The sequence below is a fragment of the Etheostoma spectabile genome, unplaced genomic scaffold (genome assembly GCF_008692095.1).
Source record: "Etheostoma spectabile isolate EspeVRDwgs_2016 unplaced genomic scaffold, UIUC_Espe_1.0 scaffold00004570, whole genome shotgun sequence".
In the NCBI taxonomy this organism is placed as follows: Eukaryota; Metazoa; Chordata; class Actinopteri; order Perciformes; family Percidae; genus Etheostoma; species Etheostoma spectabile.
In genome coordinates, this window is record NW_022603170.1 from 18592 (window position 1) to 41418 (window position 22827).

General features: G+C 41.1%; 1 protein-coding gene across 1 annotated transcript; it reads right to left on the minus strand.

Annotated features, from left to right (window-relative positions):
* Positions 1–974: 974 nt before the first annotated feature.
* On the minus strand, positions 975–21753 carry LOC116677203 (C-type lectin domain family 4 member M; the record flags this gene model as incomplete). Its single annotated transcript, XM_032507842.1, has 8 exons — positions 975–1116; positions 1215–1315; positions 1538–1668; positions 3045–3113; positions 7506–7541; positions 7722–7811; positions 11072–11075; positions 21733–21753. Coding segments are annotated over 8 exons (594 nt in total), but the record flags the coding sequence as incomplete, so codon positions are not given.
* Positions 21754–22827: the final 1074 nt, after the last annotated feature.

The following is a 22827-nucleotide window of genomic DNA, read 5'->3' on the forward strand; positions in this document are numbered from 1 at the left end:
ACCGTCTGGCAGTATTACGACGAAAGTACATTGGTACTCCCTGAGTATTAAAAAACACAACAACAATCACAACAAAACCTAAAAATGTATAAATAATAAAAAATGACTTGCAGAACATAGCTCTGGACATGTGGATCTTTCAGACTACAAGGACTACAGCGGGGGATTTAGAAACAGACAGCTGTCGACGCTGCTTCAGGGAGGACACATGCAGTCATATCACACAAAAACAAAGTAATGAATAATAAAAAATATATGAATACTACAGAAGGATGTATGAAATCCTGCTTAAGTGTAATTTTCCCATCACAGGACCTACTTTTTTCTCTCTCTTCTTCCTCATTTTTTGGGGCATTTTAGGCCTTTATTTCCCCAGAACAGATGAAAACATGAAAGAGGAGAGAGAGGGAATAACATGCAGCAAAGGACCACGGGTCGGAGCAGAACCCGCGGTGCCTGCGTTGAGGAGGAAACCTCTGTATGTGTGCACCTGCTCTAACAACTAAGCTGACCCAGCCGCCCTCTTCTTCGTTTTCCAGTAAATATTTCTTCTTATCCTAGAAAACGTAAGACTACAAACTAAGACTTGTCAAGTTGACACAGAGTTAAAGAAGGTGAAGTCAGTGTAATTATGATAGAAAAGAAAAACTACAGGGGGACTACACCCCGCTGTGATGTGGCCAGACGCACACATCCCCCCTCCCATCCTTAAACAGTTATACATTCAGTCAGCGAGCAATAATTCAAAGCATGTACTACATACAGTAGTTTTTTCTTCTTTATTGTCAGCCAAAGCAGTGAACTCGTTGGACATTTGTTCTATTTGTTAACAGGTCACTCCAGATTATCACACACTGAGGTGGAAAAATCCTAAAATGCTGTTTTTACTTGTCTACATGAGCACATTCACATTGTTTTTGTGAAGATTTAATCATCAATATCTAATATTGGTTTGGTTGCAGAGTTATGGATAGTTATGGATGGTCTTTCAATTCACAGATCCAGTTAAGTAACAAGTGACAGCGTGCATCATTCAAGCTGTTTTCCGAATTGTAATGGTATATGTTACCACAGTTCTCCCTTTCTCCACCGTTAGGCTCACTGGAAGCCCAGTAGCTGAAAAAAAGAGATTTTTATCAGAGAACACAACCTAAGAAGTACAAGATACAGTAGTGATTTAGTTTGAATGGACCAAATGGAAAACATGTGTGAACCTTTCATTCAGTGGAGTCCCATCCACCCATTTCCACGTCCCCTCTGTCTCTGAGTCAGTCAGACCAATCCACATGTACCTCTTAAATTTTCTCAAGAAATCCTTGTTTAAAAAAGAGTCAAGAATCAGTACTTTTAACAATATAACAGAATCTTTACAACATTCCCACCTATTGAATTAATTTCAATGCATCAACCTGTATCTAGATGTATTCTTCTTCTTAAACTTTGTCTGACACACACACACAACACACACACACACACACACACACACACACACACACACACACACACACACACAACACACACACACACACACACATACCTGTTCTTCTTTGCTGTTGATAATCACCAGGTCTGCACCCTTTTGAAGACAGGCATCTCTACTCTCTTGCCAGGTTTTAGTGACAGAAGATTTGTAGTAGAAACTACCACTGAAATATTCCCATCCTTGAGCTTAGTGAAAACAGAAAGAACCCAAATGAACAACATTATTATCATTGGGACAACAAAAGGGCAATATGTTATTTGGTGGAAAATAAAAATGATTGTAAAGTCAACAAATGTAAATGTGACATAAATGTTGCATAAGGCCAGAATTATGAATTAAATGTGAGCAAAACCGTTTACATTCCCAAAGCCAATATATAAATTCTTAAAATCTATTGCACCATTCATTCTGTAGCTCGTAGTTTTCTTCCTTTTGGACTGATGTTATAACTTAGTAATGGAAGAATGAACAAGGAAGCAATATTGTTGACATATTTGAAATGCAGAACGATGTTTGGGACGGACTACATGTTGAGTTATGGGATTTTTGAACTTCATGATAATGATTTTGTGTCTCATTCACTCAAAACAGGAACTCTATTTACGTGTTGTATGGCCGTCTTCTTCCCAGTAAAACATTAAAGTTCCATAGAATTGATCAAAAAATAATCTTTTCATATGTCAGTGTTCCCCATACCGTCCAGGTAGATTTAGTCAGAATTAAAAAAAAATTCCCATTCCCATTGTTTTTGAATGAATGAAAACTTTTATGGCCCCGGGGGGGGGTTTGTTTTGCACTCAAAGGAGCCACATTTAAACACGGAGCCCATACAACAGTAAAACAAGAAAAGACAATAAGAAGACAATAAAACCACACCAACATCCGACAGCAAGGAAGATTTAATACAGAAAAACAGAAAATAAACAACGGCAACAACGACAACGCAGTACTGGTGGTGACATGGATCAGTCCACTAGCTAAGATGATTTAATAAAAAAAAGTGGCCAATATCAAATGTCTATGTGCCTATGTATGATCTATTCAGTAACTGAATGCTACTTGGCACAAATGATGTAATGGCACGTTTGGTTTTAGTTGTTTATATGTATATATATATTTTCAACTCACAATTAAATATCAACAAAAAAAAGTATATTTATAATATAATATAATATACAAACTACAATACATGTGTCATTTTAAGAATTTGTGTGCAAGCTGTCATGCCAGTGTTTTTCAGACCCATTAGAAATCTTTCAAGGGCGGGCTGGTTTAATATTTATGCGATAGGGAGTGGGACGTCCACATAAAGAGCGGGTCCAGCATTTAGGAGCTCTTCTCCTGGTCAGTGCTTTAACCCACTGGTCATAGGTTGGCCCAGCTAGGTTTCAGTTGGACACCATCCAAAACGCTTTATTAACACTCCTATATCGGTCTCTCTCTTCTATTTCTGGACAATCTTAATATTTACTGGGAACTTTACATGTATAATAATCACAGGCATTTGTCCATTATTGGACTTGCCCTCTTCTTTGATTATTGAATTATTCATCACACTTACCTACTTTATTCAGCTTCCTCTTCAGGTCCTCTCTCTCCTCAGTCAGGGTTTTGAAACCAGCCTCCACATCTGAAACAGAATTCTCTACGAATGTTAGAGAGGCACAAGTTCTCTTTCTCTTCTCTTTAGAGAACAGAGTATCAGAAACTGCTGAATGTGATTGCTGGAAAGAAAGTGTGGATTATGATGTAGCACATTGTTACTATTCATTAAGGAATCTAAATTTATGAAAATATTTTTTAATTATTTTAATCTGTATAGTCTAAAATGATCTGTTGGTTCCTCTTCATCTAAAACTAGAGCTGGAGTGTATGGAGATAATCAAATATCACAATATTTTGACCAAATACCTCAATATTGATATTGCAGGAAGATTTTTGTATGTCAATGTCAATGTCAATTTTATTTCTATAGCACATTTAAAAACAACAGCAGTTGACCAAAGTGCTGAACAGGGTAAGTATCAAATACACAAATAACAAGTGTAAAAATCACTCCAACCAAAATACATCACAGGGAGACAAACAACACTTTAAAATATCTCAATCCAAGTTAACGAGGGTTAAAAGCCACAGCAAACAGGTGCGTCTTAAGCAGTGATTTAAATGTTTGTAAGGACTGTGCCGCTTTAATATGCATGGGGAGGTTGTTCCATAGGGTGGGGGCGCCCACTGCGAAGGCTCTATCGCCCTTGTTTTTTAGCTTCGATCTTGGGACGTCCAAGAGCAGCTGGTTTGACGATCTCAGCGTTCTGACTGGAGAATGATGGCATAAGAGATCAGCCAGGTAAGATGGCGCCAAACCATTTAAGGCCTTAAAAACAAGCAACAAGATCTTAAAATCTATCCTGTAACGGACAGGTAGCCAGTGGAGGGAGGCCAGGACTGGTGTTATATGTTCCTGTTTTTTTGTTTTAGTTAAAAGGCGAGCAGCTGCGTTTTGGACTAGCTGGAGCCGATTTAAAGATTTCTGGGGTAGGCCCATATATAGAGAGTTACAATAATCCAGCCGAACAGTGATAAAAGCATGAATGACTTTTTCAAGGTCTTTCAAAGGAAGATAGGCCTTTATTTTAGCTAGAAGTCTTAACTGGAAGGAACTGGTCTTGACAACTGCACTGATTTGTTTGCTAAAAGTAAAGGAGGTATCAAAAATAACACCAAGATTTTTTATAGTGGATCGATTTTGGGAGGCTGAAGGGCTCCAAACGTGATGAATTCTGTTTTATTATCGTTTAGAGTGAGGAAGTTTAACTCCATCCAGGTTTTTACCTCCTTTAAGCAGTCAAACAATGGCTGCACAGACTCTTTGGTTATAGATTTCATTGGCAAGTATATTTGGACATCATCAGCGAAACAATGATAGGAGATGTTATGTTTCTGAAAAATAGAACCCAGTGGCAGCATGTACAGTGAAAATAGGATAGGGCCCAGAATAGAGCCTTGAGGGACCCCACAGGTAAGAGGAGCAGCTGACGATGAGTGTTCAGCTAAATGAACAGAGAAGCTCCTATCAGTCAAGTATGACTGAAACCATTTCAAGACAATACCTTTGATACCTACACAGTGTTCAAGGCGAGATACAAGGATTGTGTGATCCACGGTATCAAAGGCGGCAGTCAGGTCTAAAAGCACCAGCACAGCAGAGTTGCCTGAATCCACTGTTAAAATGAGATCATTAAAACCCTTAAGAGTGCGGTTTCTGTACTATGCCGTGGTTTAAAGCCAGATTGGAACTTTTCCTGGATGCCATGGTTATTGAGGAATGTTTGTAATTGGTTCAAGACTATTTTCTCCAGCACTTTCGAGAGAAAAGGTAGTTTGGAAATAGGCCTAAAGTTAGAGAGAACGTTTGGATCCAGATCAGATTTTTTGATAAGAGGCTGCACTACAGCATGTTTAAAAGCAGCTGGGACACAACCTGTACTCAGACATGTGTTTATTAAAATAAGAATGATGGACCCGACAGTATTAAAAACGTCCTTTAAAAGACGTGAGGGAAGAATATCTGAAGGACAATTTGTGGGCCGCAGACTCTGAACTATCTTAGATAGTGAGGAGAGTGATACAGGCTCAAACTGCTTAAAGACAGCTGAGTATGTTGGAGGGACTGAAGGGTCCATGGCAGAGGAGGTTGGTAAAGATCTAAGCATAGAAATCTTACCAATAAAAATGTTTTAAAATCTTCGCATAATGTAAGTGTGGGCACAATTTGAGCTGCATTGCTAGGATTTATAAGTGAGTTAAGATTTTTGAAGAGAACCTGGGGCCTATGATTATTGTTGGAGACGATGTTGGATATGAATGTAGTTTTAGCGATTTTTACAGCTCTCTGATAGCTTGCAAGGCAGTCTCGAAGAATTTCTAGGGAGACCTGGAGCTGGTCTTTTTTCCACTTCCTTTCAGCTTGTCTACAAGTGCGCCTAAGAGAGCGGGTTGTGTTATTTAGCCATGGTTCTGAGGATGGCTTTATAAGTTTAATTTTAAAAGGAGCAACAGAGTCCAGGATGTCAGTGGAGGCAGAGCCAAAGGAGGAAATTAGCTCATCAGCACTGAGACCACAGCCACCATCCCAGTTACAAAGTTTAGATTCTTTAAAAGCATTTTCAAACTGCAGCGTAGTTGACGGGTTGATCACACGCTGAAGACGAGTAGGATGACAAGCTGCGATCCTAGAGCAGGGGATGGTAGCAGTAAACAGAACAGGCAGGTGATCGGATATACCGGTGTTACAGATTTCCTTAATATGGACACAGACACCGTGAGTAAGTACAAGGTCCAATGTGTGACCTTTTTCGTGTGTCGGTCCAGTCACTAACTGGTAAAGGTTGAATGAATCAATTAGATTCATAAAATCTTTGGCCAAAGGATTGTTTCCACAGCATACGTGAATATTAAAATCACCAACAATAAGAAGACGATCATATTTTAACACAATCACCGCCAGAAAATCCGCAAAGTCAGTTATAAAATCCTTATTGAACTTCGGAGGGCGATATACAATCGCGCACAGCACAGGAAAAGGATGGTTGAACTCGAAAAGTTGCAGCTCAAAGCTAGCAAAGATGTCACTGGGAGTCTGTCGGCAGTGGAAAGTGGATTTAAAAACCGCCGCTAGACCCCCACCCCTCCCGGTGGTCCGCGGGGAGCTGAGAAAAGTACAGCCGGGAGGAAGAAGTTCTGAGAAAGGGCTAGACTCACCAGCATGGAGCCAGGTTTCCGTCAGTAGCATAAAATCCAATTCCCGAGAGGAGAAGAAGTCATTGAGCAGGAAAGTCTTGTTTGCTAGTGATCTAGCGTTGATTAGGGCCATGCGAAGGACAAGCTCCCAGCTGCCTGATGATGAAGCACGGCCCAGTGGCCGAAGGTTGTCGTGGTTCACGCCACCTCCACGAGCCCGCATCCGCCGGGGTACAGGAGCCTCGATCGATGGGTAGCAGACATCAGTTTGAGCGGGAGTAATATGCCGGATCCACCGGCCTCTAGAGTCCGGTGAGTAGACAGCGGAGCGACGGTACCATCCATCGCTCCAGAGGCGAGGACTGATCGCATCGGTGGACATCAGGTAGGCTTTGGATCTCACCAGTACACCTCCCCGCTTTCCCCGTCTTCTAAGACGTTTCTTACGGGAATAGGCACAGGGTAAGCGCCGCAGGCCTATAGGTATCCTGGATAAGAAGGGAGGGAGATTTGAAGTTTGGTCTCCCAGATTGTATTTTGGAAACAACGATTCCACTGAGGCTCGGATGTTGAGAAGAGCTTGGCGATCGTATACAAATAAGGCAGATGCATCTCTGCGGCATACACAGAGAAACAAAACAACAGCAACGAAAATACTAAGCAGACGAGTCGCCCCACACACTGGCGCCATCTTTGCACAATATACTGTATTTTGTACTTTCACAAAATATTTACACAATGACAGTTTTGATGAATAATCATCAGTGAGATGGATTTAAAGAGTAAGGCAAAAAACAACAGCTGGAACAGTGTTGTAAGTTCAGATAAGGACATCACTTTACTGTAGGGCAGCCTTTAAAACCAGGAAAAGACTCCACTCATACCATTTTACAATAACCTAAATCTGACATGATATCTAGTCTCATATTAGGATATCAATCAAATATTGATATATATCCCAGCCCTATGTAATACCGTATCATTAGCTCTTTTACAACTGCATCAGTGATCACTAGTGACCCTCTCGCATTTCCAGACCTATGGTGTCTCCATGGCGCTGCGGGCGTACATCTGGCCCCCCCACATTAGAGTGCTGATGAAGCCGCATTTTTCTGTCCGAGCCCGGTCCGCATGTGACAGAGATAAAATCTCTTTTTTTTCCTCATACTAATGACACATGTGCGGTTGTTTGTGTGGAAAGCCCAAGTCTTTCTAATTACCGGAAATAGAAGGGCGTGACTGCGGCTCTCTATGGTAAAAGTAGTTTCATCATCATACTTACCCAGCTTGGTTCTCTTCAAAGCGTCTCTCTCTGAAACTGTCATTTAGAGAGGAGAGGTTATCATTTTTGTCATCATAATCAGAGTAGTGGTCATTTGTTTAGTTTAACTTTGGGAAGATAAACTTCTTGTATTCTCTAAGGTTTTAGGGATTTATTGAGTCTTTCCCATCCACCCTTCTGGATCCCAACTCTGATTATTAAATCCATCCTACTTACCTGAGATATTCAGCTTCCTCTTCAAGTCATCTCTCTCCTCAGTCAGGTTTTTGAAACTAGCCTCAACATCTGAAACAGAATCCCCATTGTCTGTTGCATTGATCTATAGATGACAGGGTGTTTCTTTCCTCTTCTTCATCTAATATCGTAGCATTAGCTTTCTTGTAACTGCATTAGTGATCACTATTGATCCTGAGATGATTTCTTTTTGGATCTCATCCTCTCCACGAATGTAGGAACACAGAACTGAAACTGCTGTGTCACTGAATGTTCCAGCAGAAGAAGTAAGCAAAAGAAGTGTGGATTATGATGTGGAACTTTGTTACCATAAATTGAAGCCAGAAGGGTTTGTGATGACGCTACCAAGTCGTGAGTCGTGACTTACTGGCTAAAATACGACAAATTAGTTATGACAGTAACAGAAACATGGGGGGAGGGGCGAGCTTGCTCGGTTTTGTTTGAAATTTACTTGGAACATCAACAGAAGTGACTATGCGAGAACTCATAGTGCACCTTTTACTGATCAACACTTTTGTAATCTGCATAGTGGCCAGTTGCCCTTCATAGTCTAAAGTGATCTGATCAACTCAAACCACCAACAGTGGATTATCATATCAATCCTAGTCTCACATTGCCAGACCAATCTCCACACAGCTGTGGAGGAAGGTCTGGGCCCTCCACACGTAGACTAAAAAACACGGTCAGGGGTCTCTTTGCATTTCTTTAAACCAATCACAATCGTCTTGGGCGGCGCTGAGCTCTGGAGGGAGCGAACGGGGCTCTGCTAAATCACCTCGGGAAGGAACTTGTTTTGGTGAAACATTTACATTAGTTACCTTTTACAGCTTGTAATGAGCCACTTTGTCATCTAGCATGCTGAGACCTATTTTTTGCGGGACACAAAGTTTACTGGCTGACAAATATATTATAATATATTCATTTATCTTTGTTCATTTTCTGGCCACTTGGGGAGGAAGGCTCCTGGAACATGATAACATACACAACAACGTGACTTTGTGAAGTTATCATTCGGTTGATGTGTTATCAAAACAATTTCCTTTATAGATATGCAACAGACACAGACCAGCCTTATTATTGATTTAGAGTAGTGTATCTGTCCACATGATGAGTCAAAGTCCCTGTTATCCACTCTTCTTTTAGCTCTTTTCTGCTCCTGTTTGTCACTTCAGTGTTCAGCCTGAGAAATTATCTCATCAGTCCTCACTGACAGGATTTAACTGGGATATTTATATTATATTTAACATGTGTAACATCTTTATTTACCTTGCATGGACATACTGTACAACCCTTAAGATCTAAACCCTTATTAGTGGAGTAGTTTCATCATCGTACTCACCAAAGTTGGTTCTTTTGAACTCGTCTCTCTCTGAAACTGTCATTATGAGAGGAGAGGTTTTCATTATTACAACAGAATCAGATTAATAGTAGTTTGTGTTCTCTAAGAAACACAGAGCTGAGGTGGTGTCAGTGATACATCTGTTTGGTGGCTATATCATATGAGGGACGGCAGACTTTAGGTTGTGAGGGGTTAATTTCATTTTAACAGCCAAGAACACAAAACAAGGATCTCTGATCTTCTTCTACAGCGTCCCAAACAAATTTAATCTTTGCTACTTAATAATGCTGACTTGGATAGAAACTTTAAGACATTGGTACGTAATTAGGAACTTTACAGGGACATTTAGCCAATATTGGACTCTCAGTCTCTCTCTCAGATGGATTATACTAATAAAGAGATTAATAAGTGTAAAACACAATTTCCAACATGGCTTTCTTGACTAAAATCTAGTAAATTATTGATCAGGACTAAAAGTTATTCAAAGGTTTACTGTAAGAATACGGTAAGTGTTGTAAAGGATATTGTTTTGAAATTTAAAATAAATAAATAAAAGATGACATTGTTGTCCAACCCTACTGCACAGTGACAATAATATTTCTAAATACTTCTGGAGCATGTGATTGTCATAACTTGTAAGAGAATGACTTTACTGGAACTGAGGTGTTTCCGTTAACACTTTCCTGTTACAGAGGTGAGATTATAAATTAGTAACAAGTTCAGAATATTTACAGGGAGAAAGAAGAAGAATGATGACAGCAGCTTGTACCACACAAAGGAGTCCAAGGATCACAGCAGCCAGCCTGGACCGTTTTATACCTGTATGTAGAACACACACACACACACACACACACACACACACACACACACACAATCAGAGTTTTCAATTACATAACCAACCTTAACCCTGACATTCATTTTGTGGAGAACTAATTAATATATATATATAAAATGTAAAAAATTGTAAACTTTAATAAAAGATCTTAAAATGCATGAATGGTTAATCAAAATTAAACATTAAAAAAGAAGCTAATTCCACATCTGCACTCAACCTTGAGGTTGCTTTGCTATGATTGAATGTACAGTAGAAGATACGATTAGGATCACAGATCGTGGCCAAGCGTTTTTAGGCGTGGGAACGAGAAAAGTGTATGCAAAAAGAGACGGCACAACAGACTTTTGCTCCAGCCAATTTAGTTTATACAAACAAGTAAACCTATAGACGATGCTCTCAAAATGTTTTAAAAGGGTATCCATCCATCCATCTTCCTTCGCTTATCCGGTATTGGGTTGCGGGGGCAGCAGCTCCAGCAGGGGACCCAAAACTTCCCTTTCCTAAACCACATCACATGTTTGAACACCAATCTTTGAAATTGGTCCAGTGAGAGGCGAGAAAGCAGTGACCAGCAGCCGCAGAACCGGGCTGCAATGGTACCCCATAGGGCAAATGTGCATCGGCAAAGGATCCCTTCAGAGGTAGTTCTCTGTAATACCTCTTTTTAAATATTATTTTTGGGCATTTCCACCTTCAATGGATAGGACAACTAGATATGAAAGGTGAGAGAGAGGGGGAAGACATGCAGAAAATAGTCCCAGGTCAGACTCAAACCCTGGATCTTCTGCAGTAAACCTATGTGCACCTGCTCTATCAAATGAGCTAACCCAATAAAACTTGGAAAAACCTCTTTACAAGTGAAACAGAAACATATCTTTATTTCCATGGAGTCTGTTGGGTTTAGCAGATATTACACTTTAACAGAAAAGTCAACCTCCTTAGAAATCCTTTTGATAATGTTGTCATACACTTAGAATAATAATCTGAGTCTGTCAAAGGCAAAACCAGCACTTTTGTGAACGTAAAGAAAGTACAACATATAGGTACACTACGCAATCATATTTATTCTATCTGTGATCCTCCGTAGATTACTGTTAACATTGTTGCACTTTAAAACTGAACCTTATAAAGGTAAAACCATAGGAATTTATTTCTCACCAGGCTCTGCAGCAGCCACTTCCTGTCATCATCGGAGCAGATCTTTGATTCAACATGCCTGACTGAGGCATCAGGGATGTTTCCATATTCACGATCCTCATTATGGTAAACCATCTCCATATTTTAGCTTCTGGAGAGTGCTGAAGGTGTTAGTCAAAGTGTTTTCTTTAAATGATGCTGATCTCTGATCACATTCTTCTTTTATGTTTCTCTCTGCTTACACAGCAACTCTCTCTGTCCCATTTTTTCAGTTCCTTTATCACTCAACTTATAATTGAAGTTTTGACTAATAGGGGCGGAGCTAAAAGGGGGCCAAGGCCCTCCCTGGGCCAGTGACACCACCTTCTCTTTGTGTGGTGGAGGTGGTGCCAATCCTAATGTAGCTGTGCCATGAGAAGATCTAGGCTATAACAATATTCTGTTGAACTGTAATTAGTTTCATGAGATCAGCAGCTCAACAACTAATGCAACCTTTTACCTAAGCCAAACCCTTCCATCTTGTTAATGCTGCTGTTCCCTGTATACTGTCCACCAGAGGTCAATGTCTCTCCTGTTCTTCTCAAGTAGAATTCCTAACGCTGGCCTTATAGGACATTTAAAACCAGGGTTGTTTTGGTGATTGGGGAGGACTGTATATTTGGCTGGTCTTTAAAAGGTTGTGGCCACCAGGGGGCATTGATTAGAATGCAGACCCATGCAGAGTTCCATTTATTGGCAGAAAGGTCTGTGTGTGTGTGTGTGTGTGCGTGTGTGTGTGTTTCTGAAACAGAGATACTGACATAAATCAGTAAAATGTGGGAAAACTCAACCCCAAATATATTTTCATCTTTGTAAAACTGCTTTTCCATGTCTCACCTTGATTAATTATTGTATAAACGCAGATATTTGTGCAATTACTTAAAATCCATGGAGTAACAGCCAGGGGGACAGTTGAAACAGCTGTTTATCAATATCACCTTGTTACTGCAATCATAAGTCTTGATAATTAAATATTTGTAATCTCGTAACGACCCCATAACACACACACACAAACGCACGCACGCACGCACACACACACAAAACATATAAGTAAAACATGTTTACACTTGCTACACATAAATCCTAAAGGTTTATCAGCACTAGGAAATATAACTATTATAACTATGTTATAAGGTAATAAAAAAGTGTATGTTACTTTTAATTGAATACTGTCATTTCCTTGACCCAATATTTCACTTAACACAATACTTACTGTACACAACTGTAGTGCCTTTCGAACACATTGCACCTTTTCATTAGACACTTCCGCGATTTTAAGTAAATTGCTAAGCCTGTACTTTGTTACTTTTACTTGAGTAAAGAAGTTAAATCAGTACTTCTACTTTTACCAGAGTATTTGTTAACACAATTATCTGTACTTCTACTTGAGTGCGGGCAGTGAGTACTGTTGCCATCTCAGATGGTCATTGTTATGCAGGTCACTTGATGTAATACAAGCAAATACATAAGGCCCCACCCAACAGTTTTGTGATACGTGGCGTACAACTGTATGTCAATGATCAAGCTTGTTGCTGTGACCAAGAAACCACCAGCAAGATGACTGATACATCATCAGTTTAAAAATGTTCTTGGATGCCAAATATTTGAATTCAAAGTCAGAGTCCAACTGACATGTAAGAACAATACAATGCATGTCCAGCTTCTACATTTCCGCCTGAGTCAGCTTCCCCAATTTCTGAGTAACAGGAAAATAGCCTGATAAGCATACATGTGCAGCTCAACCTCAAAAAGCCATAAAGCAAATGCTTATGGCTTAAAGATCGAGCTCCCACTCAGTAAACATCAGACAGGCGCAGTCTCTGTGGCGCAGTCGAGCCAACAGAATGCTAACTTTGGTTCTTTATTTTTTATTCACACATAAGTTGTGTTCAAGTAACCTTCAGTTTTCATCTCTGGATGTTTTTAAAAAATAAGCGTTGAAAAAACTCACAGTCCATGAACACAACACAGCCTCATTAATGTCCCAAAGATGTTTAAAAGGTGAATAAAGTGAGTTGAGGTAGATTTATCTTCCAGTTCCTCCCTGATGGGAGACCTGGTATCAGATATACGACACAGACACAAACATACCATAAATCCTAATTTTTCATCCATAAACTGGTATTTCTATAACTGAACATCAGCTAATAGCAGTTTTAGAAAGCAGATGGTTCAGAGCTGCTTTGTGCTGCAGTAGAAGAAGATGGGACAGTTTTATTAGTGAGACTTTATTCAGTTGATGTTTCTAGATTTGGATCATCACGACACGAGGACAAGAAGCTGGACATTGTTGACATGTTGACTCTCATGTTCAGGAACTCTTCATGTTGGTAGAACTGGATTGTTAAACATCACTCACAGCTGAATATCAAATCAACGTTTGAAGGGTTTTCTTTCAGTTATTGTCAGTAAAGTTGTTAATAAATGATCAGATGATAACCTGCAGCTGTATTGTGTCTTGTTCTCTCCATCAGATGTCTGTGAACTGGAACTGGACACAAACACAGTATACAGAAGACTCAAACTGTCTGACAACAACAGGAAGGTGACACGTGTGAAGAAGGATCAGTCATATCCTGATCATCCAGACAGATTTGACTGGTGGGAACAGCTGCTGTGTAGAGATAGTCTGACTGGTCGCTGTTACTGGGAGGTTGAGAGGAGAGGAAAGGTTGAGATATCAGTGAGTTACAGAGGAATCAGAAGGAAAGGAGGCAGTGGAGACTGTGTGTTTGGATCTAATGATCATTCCTGGAGACTGGACTGCTCTGATAAAGATGGTTACTATGTCTGGCACAATGACACAGTAACAGTCCTCACTTCCTGCTCTGTCTCTAACAGAGTAGCAGTGTATGTGGACGTTCCTGCTGGCTCTCTGTCCTTCTACACAGTCTCCTCTGACTCACTGATCCATCTCCACACCTTCAACACCACATTCACTCAGCCTCTCTATCCTGGGTTTGGGGTCGGCTCTGGTTCCTCAGTGTCTCTGTGTCCTCTGCAGGACTGAGAGTCTCTCCTGTGGACAGAAACACTGACTGAAGATCAGCTGCTGAAATCAAAGTTCAGTCTGTTCCCCATCACACACACTCTGCCCTGTGAAGCAGATCTGATCAGATCTGTCTCCTTATGTTATTTTCCTCACAAAGTCATAATTAAGCCAGAAAGTCAAAGTGATAACTACTGGGGGGGGGGGGGGGGGGGGCAGTAGCTCAGTCCGTAGGAGTTGGGTCGGCTGATTTATTCATCTGACTTGTAGAATAACGTCAATGATCGACTTGTTTTAAATGTCGGGGAATGTGGAACAACTTAATGCAAAATGAGTTCAATAAAACAAGGCCACATGCTGATTATTTGATGATGTATTCTTCCTGTTGTGTCTGTGTTTCAACTCCTAATTCAAAGGTAAAGTTTCCGTCCACTAAAGGTTCTGTTGTTGTCTCTGACAGACTCAGATTATTATTCTTAGAGTCTTTAGTTTACCTTTAGTTAAAGAGTAAGATCCTTTTAGTTTAACATGAAAACAACATAACATTCATAACATGAAACAGCCCCGAAATCACCATCACCAAACCCACCATGCAAATAATCACTACTTTTAGTGTGTATAGAGCAGCATATCGCCACATTTATTTCAGCTTGAATGTGTGATACACCCTTAAGGGATAACATAACTAGCGTAGCGTTTAGTACGAATTTCAAATTTTATTGGTAAGCAATATTAACGTAGCGGGGGAACAAAGAAAGCGGAACCAATGTGCGGGTATCGGTACACCACGGTACCAAGGTGACGGACACTTTCCTCCTCTTTGGAGACGAGGATGGCGGTTTGTTTTCTCTCTCTCTGATGCCGTAATTCTGCTTTCCAGGTTGGTACTCGGTAAAAATGACAACAGCCGGTTTCCTTCTGACGTGTGTATGGTGGACTGAAGCTGTGGTGGGTTAGTTATGGAGTTTATTATGTGTAAAGGCGAGCTAAAGAGCCGCGTTTGTAACCGCGGGAAACGAGTTTCGTAAACAATAGAGCTAGCGGCTAGCTAACAGGTGTGTATCGGGGTGGGATCATAGACAGTTAAAGGAATGGACCAACAGGTCCCGTTGCTCTGGACGGAGACCAGTCAAGTCTCTCTCAAGCTCTTTCCCGGTGATGCTGAGCGTTACTGCGCAGACTCCAACTGAGCTTGAAGACGTAGATGTGACGTGAGCAACCTGTCTGAAAGCTGTAAGTCTTCTGGTAGCTGTGCAAGAGAAATCTCAATCATTCCCAATCAGCAGAGACGGAGAGGTAGGTATATGTTAGGAGATAACATAGGCACAGGCTAATTACTGCTAACTATCATGCTAGTTAACATTAACATAGACACAGTCTAATTACTGCTAACTAACATGCTAGTTAACATAAACATTGACACAGGCTAATTACTGCTAACTAACAGGCTAATTAACATTAACACAGACACAGGCTAATTACTGCTAACTAACATGCTAGTTAGCATTAACATAGACACAGTCTAATTACTGCTAACTCACATGCTAGTTAACATTAACATAGACACAGGCTAATTACTGCTGACTAACAGGCTAGTTAACATTAACATAGACACAGGCTAATTACTGCTAACTATCATGCTAGTTAACATTAACACAGACACAGGCTAATTACTGCTAACTAACATGCTAGTTAACATTAACATAGACACAGGCTAATTACTGCTAACTAACATGCTAACATAGGGTTGTGTGTGTGATTCTGGGTGCTGGTGCTTCCATTCCCTGGTAATGAGTTATTTCGTGGTTTTTAACGTATCCTGACAGGATTGTTAATGTTAAAATGTTGTTTAACTCTTAAACGGGAGTTCCTCCTAAAAGTTCTACAGAGTATTAGTAAAGGAATGTATTATAAGATGAACTATTATCCCCAGGTGTATGATGGTTCATGTTTTGACTCTGAAGTCGTTTGAATATTTATTTCCAGCCAAAGAGGGTTTATGATTTCCATGATGACATTAGTATAATGGAGGAGTTTTGGAGGTAGAAAGAAGAGATATATATTATTATTGAAACGGTACAGTAAAGGTGATATTTATTTTAAGACTATTTCTGGGAATTTGAGTGTGGAAGATTTTGCCCACTGAAAAATGGGGAGTAAAGAAAATGGTGTTCCGGTTCTCAAATTGAAGTGAAACATGTTTTAACGAGGGGAATATTGTTGTTGAGGACTGTTTTATGCTTTTGTGTTTGGGAGAATTTGTAATAAACAGATTTGGAGACGAGGACGGCGGTTCGTTCTCTCACTCACTGACTCCGTGATTCTACTTTCCAGGGTTTCTCCTCTGAGAGTTAAGTAGCGAACCCCAATCAAGAAAAATCATTGGTTACCCCGGTTACTCGATTTGAACCTCCCACCCCCTCTTGGGGCAGACGTCAAGCTGGCGACCAGAGCAGGAAAGAAGGAGGAAGAGGAGGAGGAGCAGCCTGTAGCAGTGAAGGAGGAAGAGGAGGAGGAGCCTGTAGCAGTGAAGGAGGAAGAGGAGGAGGAGCCTGCAGCAGGAGTGAAGGAGGAAGAGGAGGAGAAGGAGCTCGCAGCAGTGAAGGAGGAAGAGGAGGAGGAGCCTGTAGCAGTGAAGGAGGAAGAGGAGGAGGAGGTGCAGCCTGCAGCAGTGAAGGAGGAAGAGGAGGAGGAGGAGCCTGCAGCAGTGAAGGAGGAAGAGGAGGAGGAGCATGTAGCAGTGAAGGAGGAAGAAGAGGAGTATGTGGTGGAGAAGGTTTTGGACCGCAGAGTGGTGAAGGGAAGAGTAGAGTTTCTGCTGAAATGGAAGGGGTTCTCAGAGTAAGTATGAGTCTAGAATATTAATAATTGGTGATTTTGGTCTATATACATACACACACACACACACACACACAGACCCGCAAATAACCTATCACCATGGCAACAGATAAAAGGAATAATCCAAATTAGCAGCTAGAGTGAGAATGTATTCCCTAAAAAACAAAGTGTGAGGAGATGATCTTCTGTCTGCACTCACCTTTCCAGTGAGGAGAACACATGGGAGCCACAAGACCACCTGGACCTGGACCTGATCACCGAGTACCTGCAGAGACACCAGGAGGAGGAGGAGGAGGAGGAGGAGGTGGAGGAGGAGGAGGGAAGAGGAAAGGTGTCAGGGAGGCCTCGGGAGACTCAGAAGAGCGAGGGCAAGAGGAAGAAGGAGGAGGTGAGTGAAGGAAAGAGGTTACTCCAGACTAAAGAGACCAGGAATCTAATCTCAATATTAATGAATGCACACAGACACTTTCACTAATGTCTTTTAGGATTTTTATATAAATGACTCTCGACATTGTGATATGAACATGCATATACATACATGTCTAGTAGTCGGGCTGCAATGGATCACCAACCTCACGGCTTGGTTTGCAAAAAAGGGAGGAATTTTTTTCATTAAACATGTAATAATAACATGACAGTAATAAGTAACTTATTTCATGAGTAAATTGCCGTTAAACGACCTAGTCGCTCCTCGTCCTCGCTTGAACGCCAGGATGCTCTGCTCAGACGAGAGAGAGACACAGCCAGAGAGAGAGACTATTGCCTTCACATTATTGCTGTTGCTGTGTATCTTATTGCGTCTCTGACAGATGTGCAAATGGTTTAATATTCCTTGTGCAGCCATGTGTTGATGCCTAGCAACGTGTTATCACCAGCCTGTGGAGCCACGTGCTTCGCTGTTAAAGGTGTATTACACTGTTTGCTCCGTTATAGATATGTGTGCCATAATAAATGTGCCTTATTCTCAGTTTGTGTTACTGAGCAATATGTTAGTTATGTTAATTAATACAGAGAAATTAATATAATTCTTCATATTGTTTGCCGGTGGCTTTAACATTTAGTTTGGTAAATAACGTTCAAAGTGCATTATTAATTTTTGTATTTAAGAACAACTTCCAACTTCACATGTAACGTCAAATACAACTTCATCGTTAACTTCATGTTGGCCGGAGTTTCAGCAGCCAGTTTTCAATAGTTCTTACAAGCCTATTGCCTTTATTTTTGTAATATGATAAACAGTGCTTTCTGAACATATTAAACACACTTTTGAAAATACTGCGATAATATCAAAAACCGTGATAATTGTGTTCACTATGAGCGATGTTACATTTTCATACAAAATCTTTAGCTATGTTTACACCTCACATCCCCACTCCTGGGGTCAGAAGCACAGTTTCCCATATGTTCTCCTTGGGTGCACCGGCCACATAAATTGAGACTGCCCAGGTGAAAAAATTCAATTTTCTTTCCTAACAACGGTGCCAGGTGCCTCAATTTATTTTAATTTTTAACCTTGATCTGGCCAGATTGAGGAGAATCTGATTGTAAGACCTCAGTGCTTGAAAATAAGCAATACAATTTTAGAATAATCCTTAAACAGACAGTGGAGCGGGGCCAAAAGAGGTAATGTGGTTCTTGGTCCACGTTAAAAGTTGATTCAATCTAACACACAAAGAGTTACAGTAGTCTAATCCAGACTTAATAATGCATATATGACTTTCTAAGTGATTACGCAACAGGTAAGGCTTGACCTTAGCCCAAAGTCAAGGCTGGAAGAAAGTGGTTTAAACAACAGAACTAATCTGTTTGTCAAATTTAAAAGCTCACACCCAGATTCTTGGTAAAAGAATGAATATGGAAGCTAAAGAACAGGCACTAACATGTTCAGCACAACCAAACACAACGATGTCCGTCTTATTGTCATTGAGACAGAGAAGATTCTGATCCAACCATATTTTCAGATCCCTCAGGCAGTTCAGCAAAGGCTGAAGTGTGTCCTCATCACTGATTTTTACAGACAAATGGATTTGTTCATCGTCTGCAAAACAATGGAAGGAAATGTTATGTTTTTTATGAATTGACCCTATTCTATTGTTAGTAGCATGCTGCTTAGGGCTGCACGATTATGGCCAAAATGATATTCACGATTATTTTGATCAAAATTTTGATCGCGATTATTCTCACGATTATTTGTTGATTTTAACCAAAACAAATTTTGTCGTCACATAGGCTATTAATAACTGCGAGAGGGTGTGTGATGGACGCTACTCACAGAGAGACGGCTGATCATTATGAACGGGTCCAGCACGGGTCCACGGCGCATACACACGTCGTGTGTATGAAATGTCTGTATCGTCAATGGGCTGCATTTTTATGAACTATGATATTCTCGCAATGGGTCACATCTCTGGCCCAGGTCCAGCAGCTCCGTCTCACGCTGTTACTCTACCAACTGAAGTTAGTTTTCTGTGTTCTTCGCCATGGCGTCCGCGATAGCAGTTACCCGCGGAAACACTGGTACAAATACAGGTTTGCCCTTCATCCTTAACAATATACAGATGTGTTAATAACAATTAAAACTGTGGACTAATGTCAGAAGTGTGGACCGGCGGCCGCTGTGTGGCAGGGCACGGAGAGTAAGAGGAGAGAGAGTAAAGGAGAGATTCAAAACAGGCACGGCTTTACAGACAAAATGGGTCATGTAACGGAAAATTAAACCATATCCATATAAACAGCATTGCAGCAGATGCGACATTAGCACCAGTACGTCCTTGAGGAGCTAACAGACGCTAGTAGCACCGGTGCGTCCTAGAAGAGCTAACAGCTAACAGACGCTACTAGCTCCGACTAACAATGGTCACTGCTGTTGTCTGAAAAACAACAGACGGGACAAAGTGTTGCGTTTACTGGTAAACTGGTAAACCTCGAGACTGAAGTATAACCGACTGCTATCTGTTGAGTTTTCCTCCCGTTACTCTGTCCTCTGGGACTGTCTACATCTAGAAAATAAGCTGCACGGTGCAGTGAACTACTCTGACTGGCTCATGAGCAGACGGCTTTACGGAGCGGTAGATGGGCTTTGCAAAAAACCTGGAGCGTTCTATGAAATGACGCTTTATAACAAATAATCGCTCGATCACGCAAATTTGATCGTGGGAAGTCGCGATTAAATTCGATTAATTGTGCAGCCCTAATGCTGCTGGTGGTCTTGCAATGGGATTAACTGTCCTAATAAAACTGTAGAAACAACAGGGCGACGCTGCTGTGAAAGCTCCCTGAACATCATTTATCAGTTTGGTTGTTAACCCTCTCCGCATTTTCCACATACTCCAGATGATTATTAATGTGCATTAATATTTTCTTCTATTTCTGAACCACATCCAACTTCACATGTAACGTCAAATCCAACTTGGTAGTTACCTTCATGTTGGAGAAATAAATCTTCCTGGATCTCCAAATCAAACATGGGGGGGGGGGGCGGTGTTTCAGCAGCCAGTTTTCACTAGTTTTTTAAAAAGCCTATTGCCATCATCTTTGTAATATAATAAATACTGTGAAACTATTTCAGCTTGTGGAGGCCAAGTCTTGCAATGGCATAGTGTCACAATATTTTCATCTGTATTTATGTCATCTTTTAGTCTAACTTGGGGGGTGAAGAAGCACAAAAAAGTCGGTCCCCGAGGCAGTCAGTTTGGAGGGGGTAGGAATAGGGACGGGGTGTGTATGTGTGTATGTGGGCTTGTGTGTGTATATGTGTGTGTGTGATAAGGTGTGAGGCGGCAGACTGTCTGTGTTGTTTTGTTGTTACAGAGAGTTCAGTTCAGTTTGGCCTTGTCCTTGGGAGAGATAAAGACAGCTAAGGAAGAGAGGCCAGCTGCAGGTTGTTTACCCGCTCGGGGGGGGGGGCAAAAAAGGACAGTCAGTTTAAATCCAATTTAGGCTGATTCAGTGGCGTTTGTCCGAATCAGTGTCCATCCAATTCTGTCATCCTCAGCTTCATCCGTGCATCCAATTCATGTATTGATTTCGACAGTTCCCCTATCTTCATTGTCAGTCCGGTGGTTGCACGAAGCAGGTCCACCAACTGAGCCCTGATGGAGTCCATCCTCCTCTGAGCCTCTACAGCCCGGTCTGAGATGTTACGACACAGTTCACCGTTCTGATCAGCCCTCTGATGTAAAACCTTCAGCTTCTCATCCAATACATTCAAACCCTTTTTAAGTTCCCCAGGCAGCATTGAGGCAAATTTACTGGCTGCTGTCCTACCAATTTTACGATGATTCAGGAAGATTCCAAGTCCCATGGCTAGAAAACCTCCCAGCAGAATTCCAATTATCCACAAATCTTCTACATGTCTGCAACCGGAACATATTTTCCTTCATTTTGTCACAAATTATTGTATGAAGAGTGAGAGCAAGTCCAGGGTTTAAGAAGGTTGTTCACTATCTCTCTCTCTCTCTCTCTCCTCTCTCTCTCTTCTCCTCTCTCTCTCTCTCTCTCTCTCTCTCTCTCATCTCTCTCTCTCTGGTTTGTCTGTTTGCTATAGAAACAGAGAAGAGCGGTGGACCAAAATGTCATCACTGTCAACACTGTGACAAATCCTTCACAAGATCTGGAACTTTAAAGATTCATCAGAGAGTTCACACTGGAGAGAATCTACACAGCTGTGATCAATGTGGGGCAGCTTTCACACTGAAGAGTCACCTAGTAATACATCAACGCAGTCACACACTGGAGAGAAGCCGTACAGCTGTGATCAATGTGGGAAAACCTTTTGTAGGAGGGATAGCCTGGTAGTCCACCAACGTGTTCCAACCGGAGAGAAACCGTACCGGTGTGATCAATGTGGTAAAACCTTTGCTATGAGGGGTCACCTAGTAATCCACCGACGTATTCACACCAGAGAGAAACCGTACCGGTGTGGTCAATGTGGGAACCCTTTACTGAGAGTAGTGGCTTTAAGCCCACCAGCGTAGACCCACTGGAGAGAAGCCGTACTGCTGTGATCTATGTGGGAAAGCCTTTACTCAGATTGGTCGCCTTAAACCTCACCAGCTCATTCACACTGGAGAGAAGCCGCACAGGTGTGAACACTGTGGGAAACATTTTCTCAGATTGGTCGCCTTAAAGCTCACCAGCGTGTTCACACCGGAGAGAAGCCGTACTGGTGTGAACAATGTGGGAAAATTTTCTCACGGAGTTGTCAGCTTAAAAGACATCAACGCATTCACACTGGGGAGAAGCCGTACAGCTGTGATCTATGTGGTAAAACATTTTCTTGGACGAGTAGCCTAGTAGTCCACCGACGTGTTCACACCGGAGAGAAGCCGAAATAGTCTGAACACGTACATTAGCTCTAAAAGCAAAACTACAAAGAGACTCATGAAAGTGCAGCGTCAAGAAAAAACAACAATAACTACAGTTGGGTTCGAAGGTTTGGCACCCCAGGTAAAAATGTGTATTAATGTGCATAAAGAAGCCAAAACGATGGAAAAATCTCCAAATGACAGATTAGATATTATATGTCACAAAAGTTAGGTTTTTATTTCATCATTTATACTTTCAAAATAACAAAACAAATAAATGACGTCTGCAAAAGTTTGGGCCCCCTGCAGAGTTAAGAACTTGTTGGTTTGCGAGCTTTTGGCTAATTCTGGGATTTTTAACCCATGTATAATCATTTGTTTTATTAATTTGATCTGTCTTCTTCTTAAACTGAACTGAGTAGAACTTTGACATTTAGTTTCTTATTTTACAGATTTATTCTTTTTTATGACATAATACTTCAGTTTATCACAAACATTCAACATCAACACACATCTGGAGATACGTGGTTTTCATTGGACAAGAAGGGAAAAACCTGAAAAGTAATTAGAAACTCCCCTTCAGAAAATGGCGTAGTGTTGTGGCG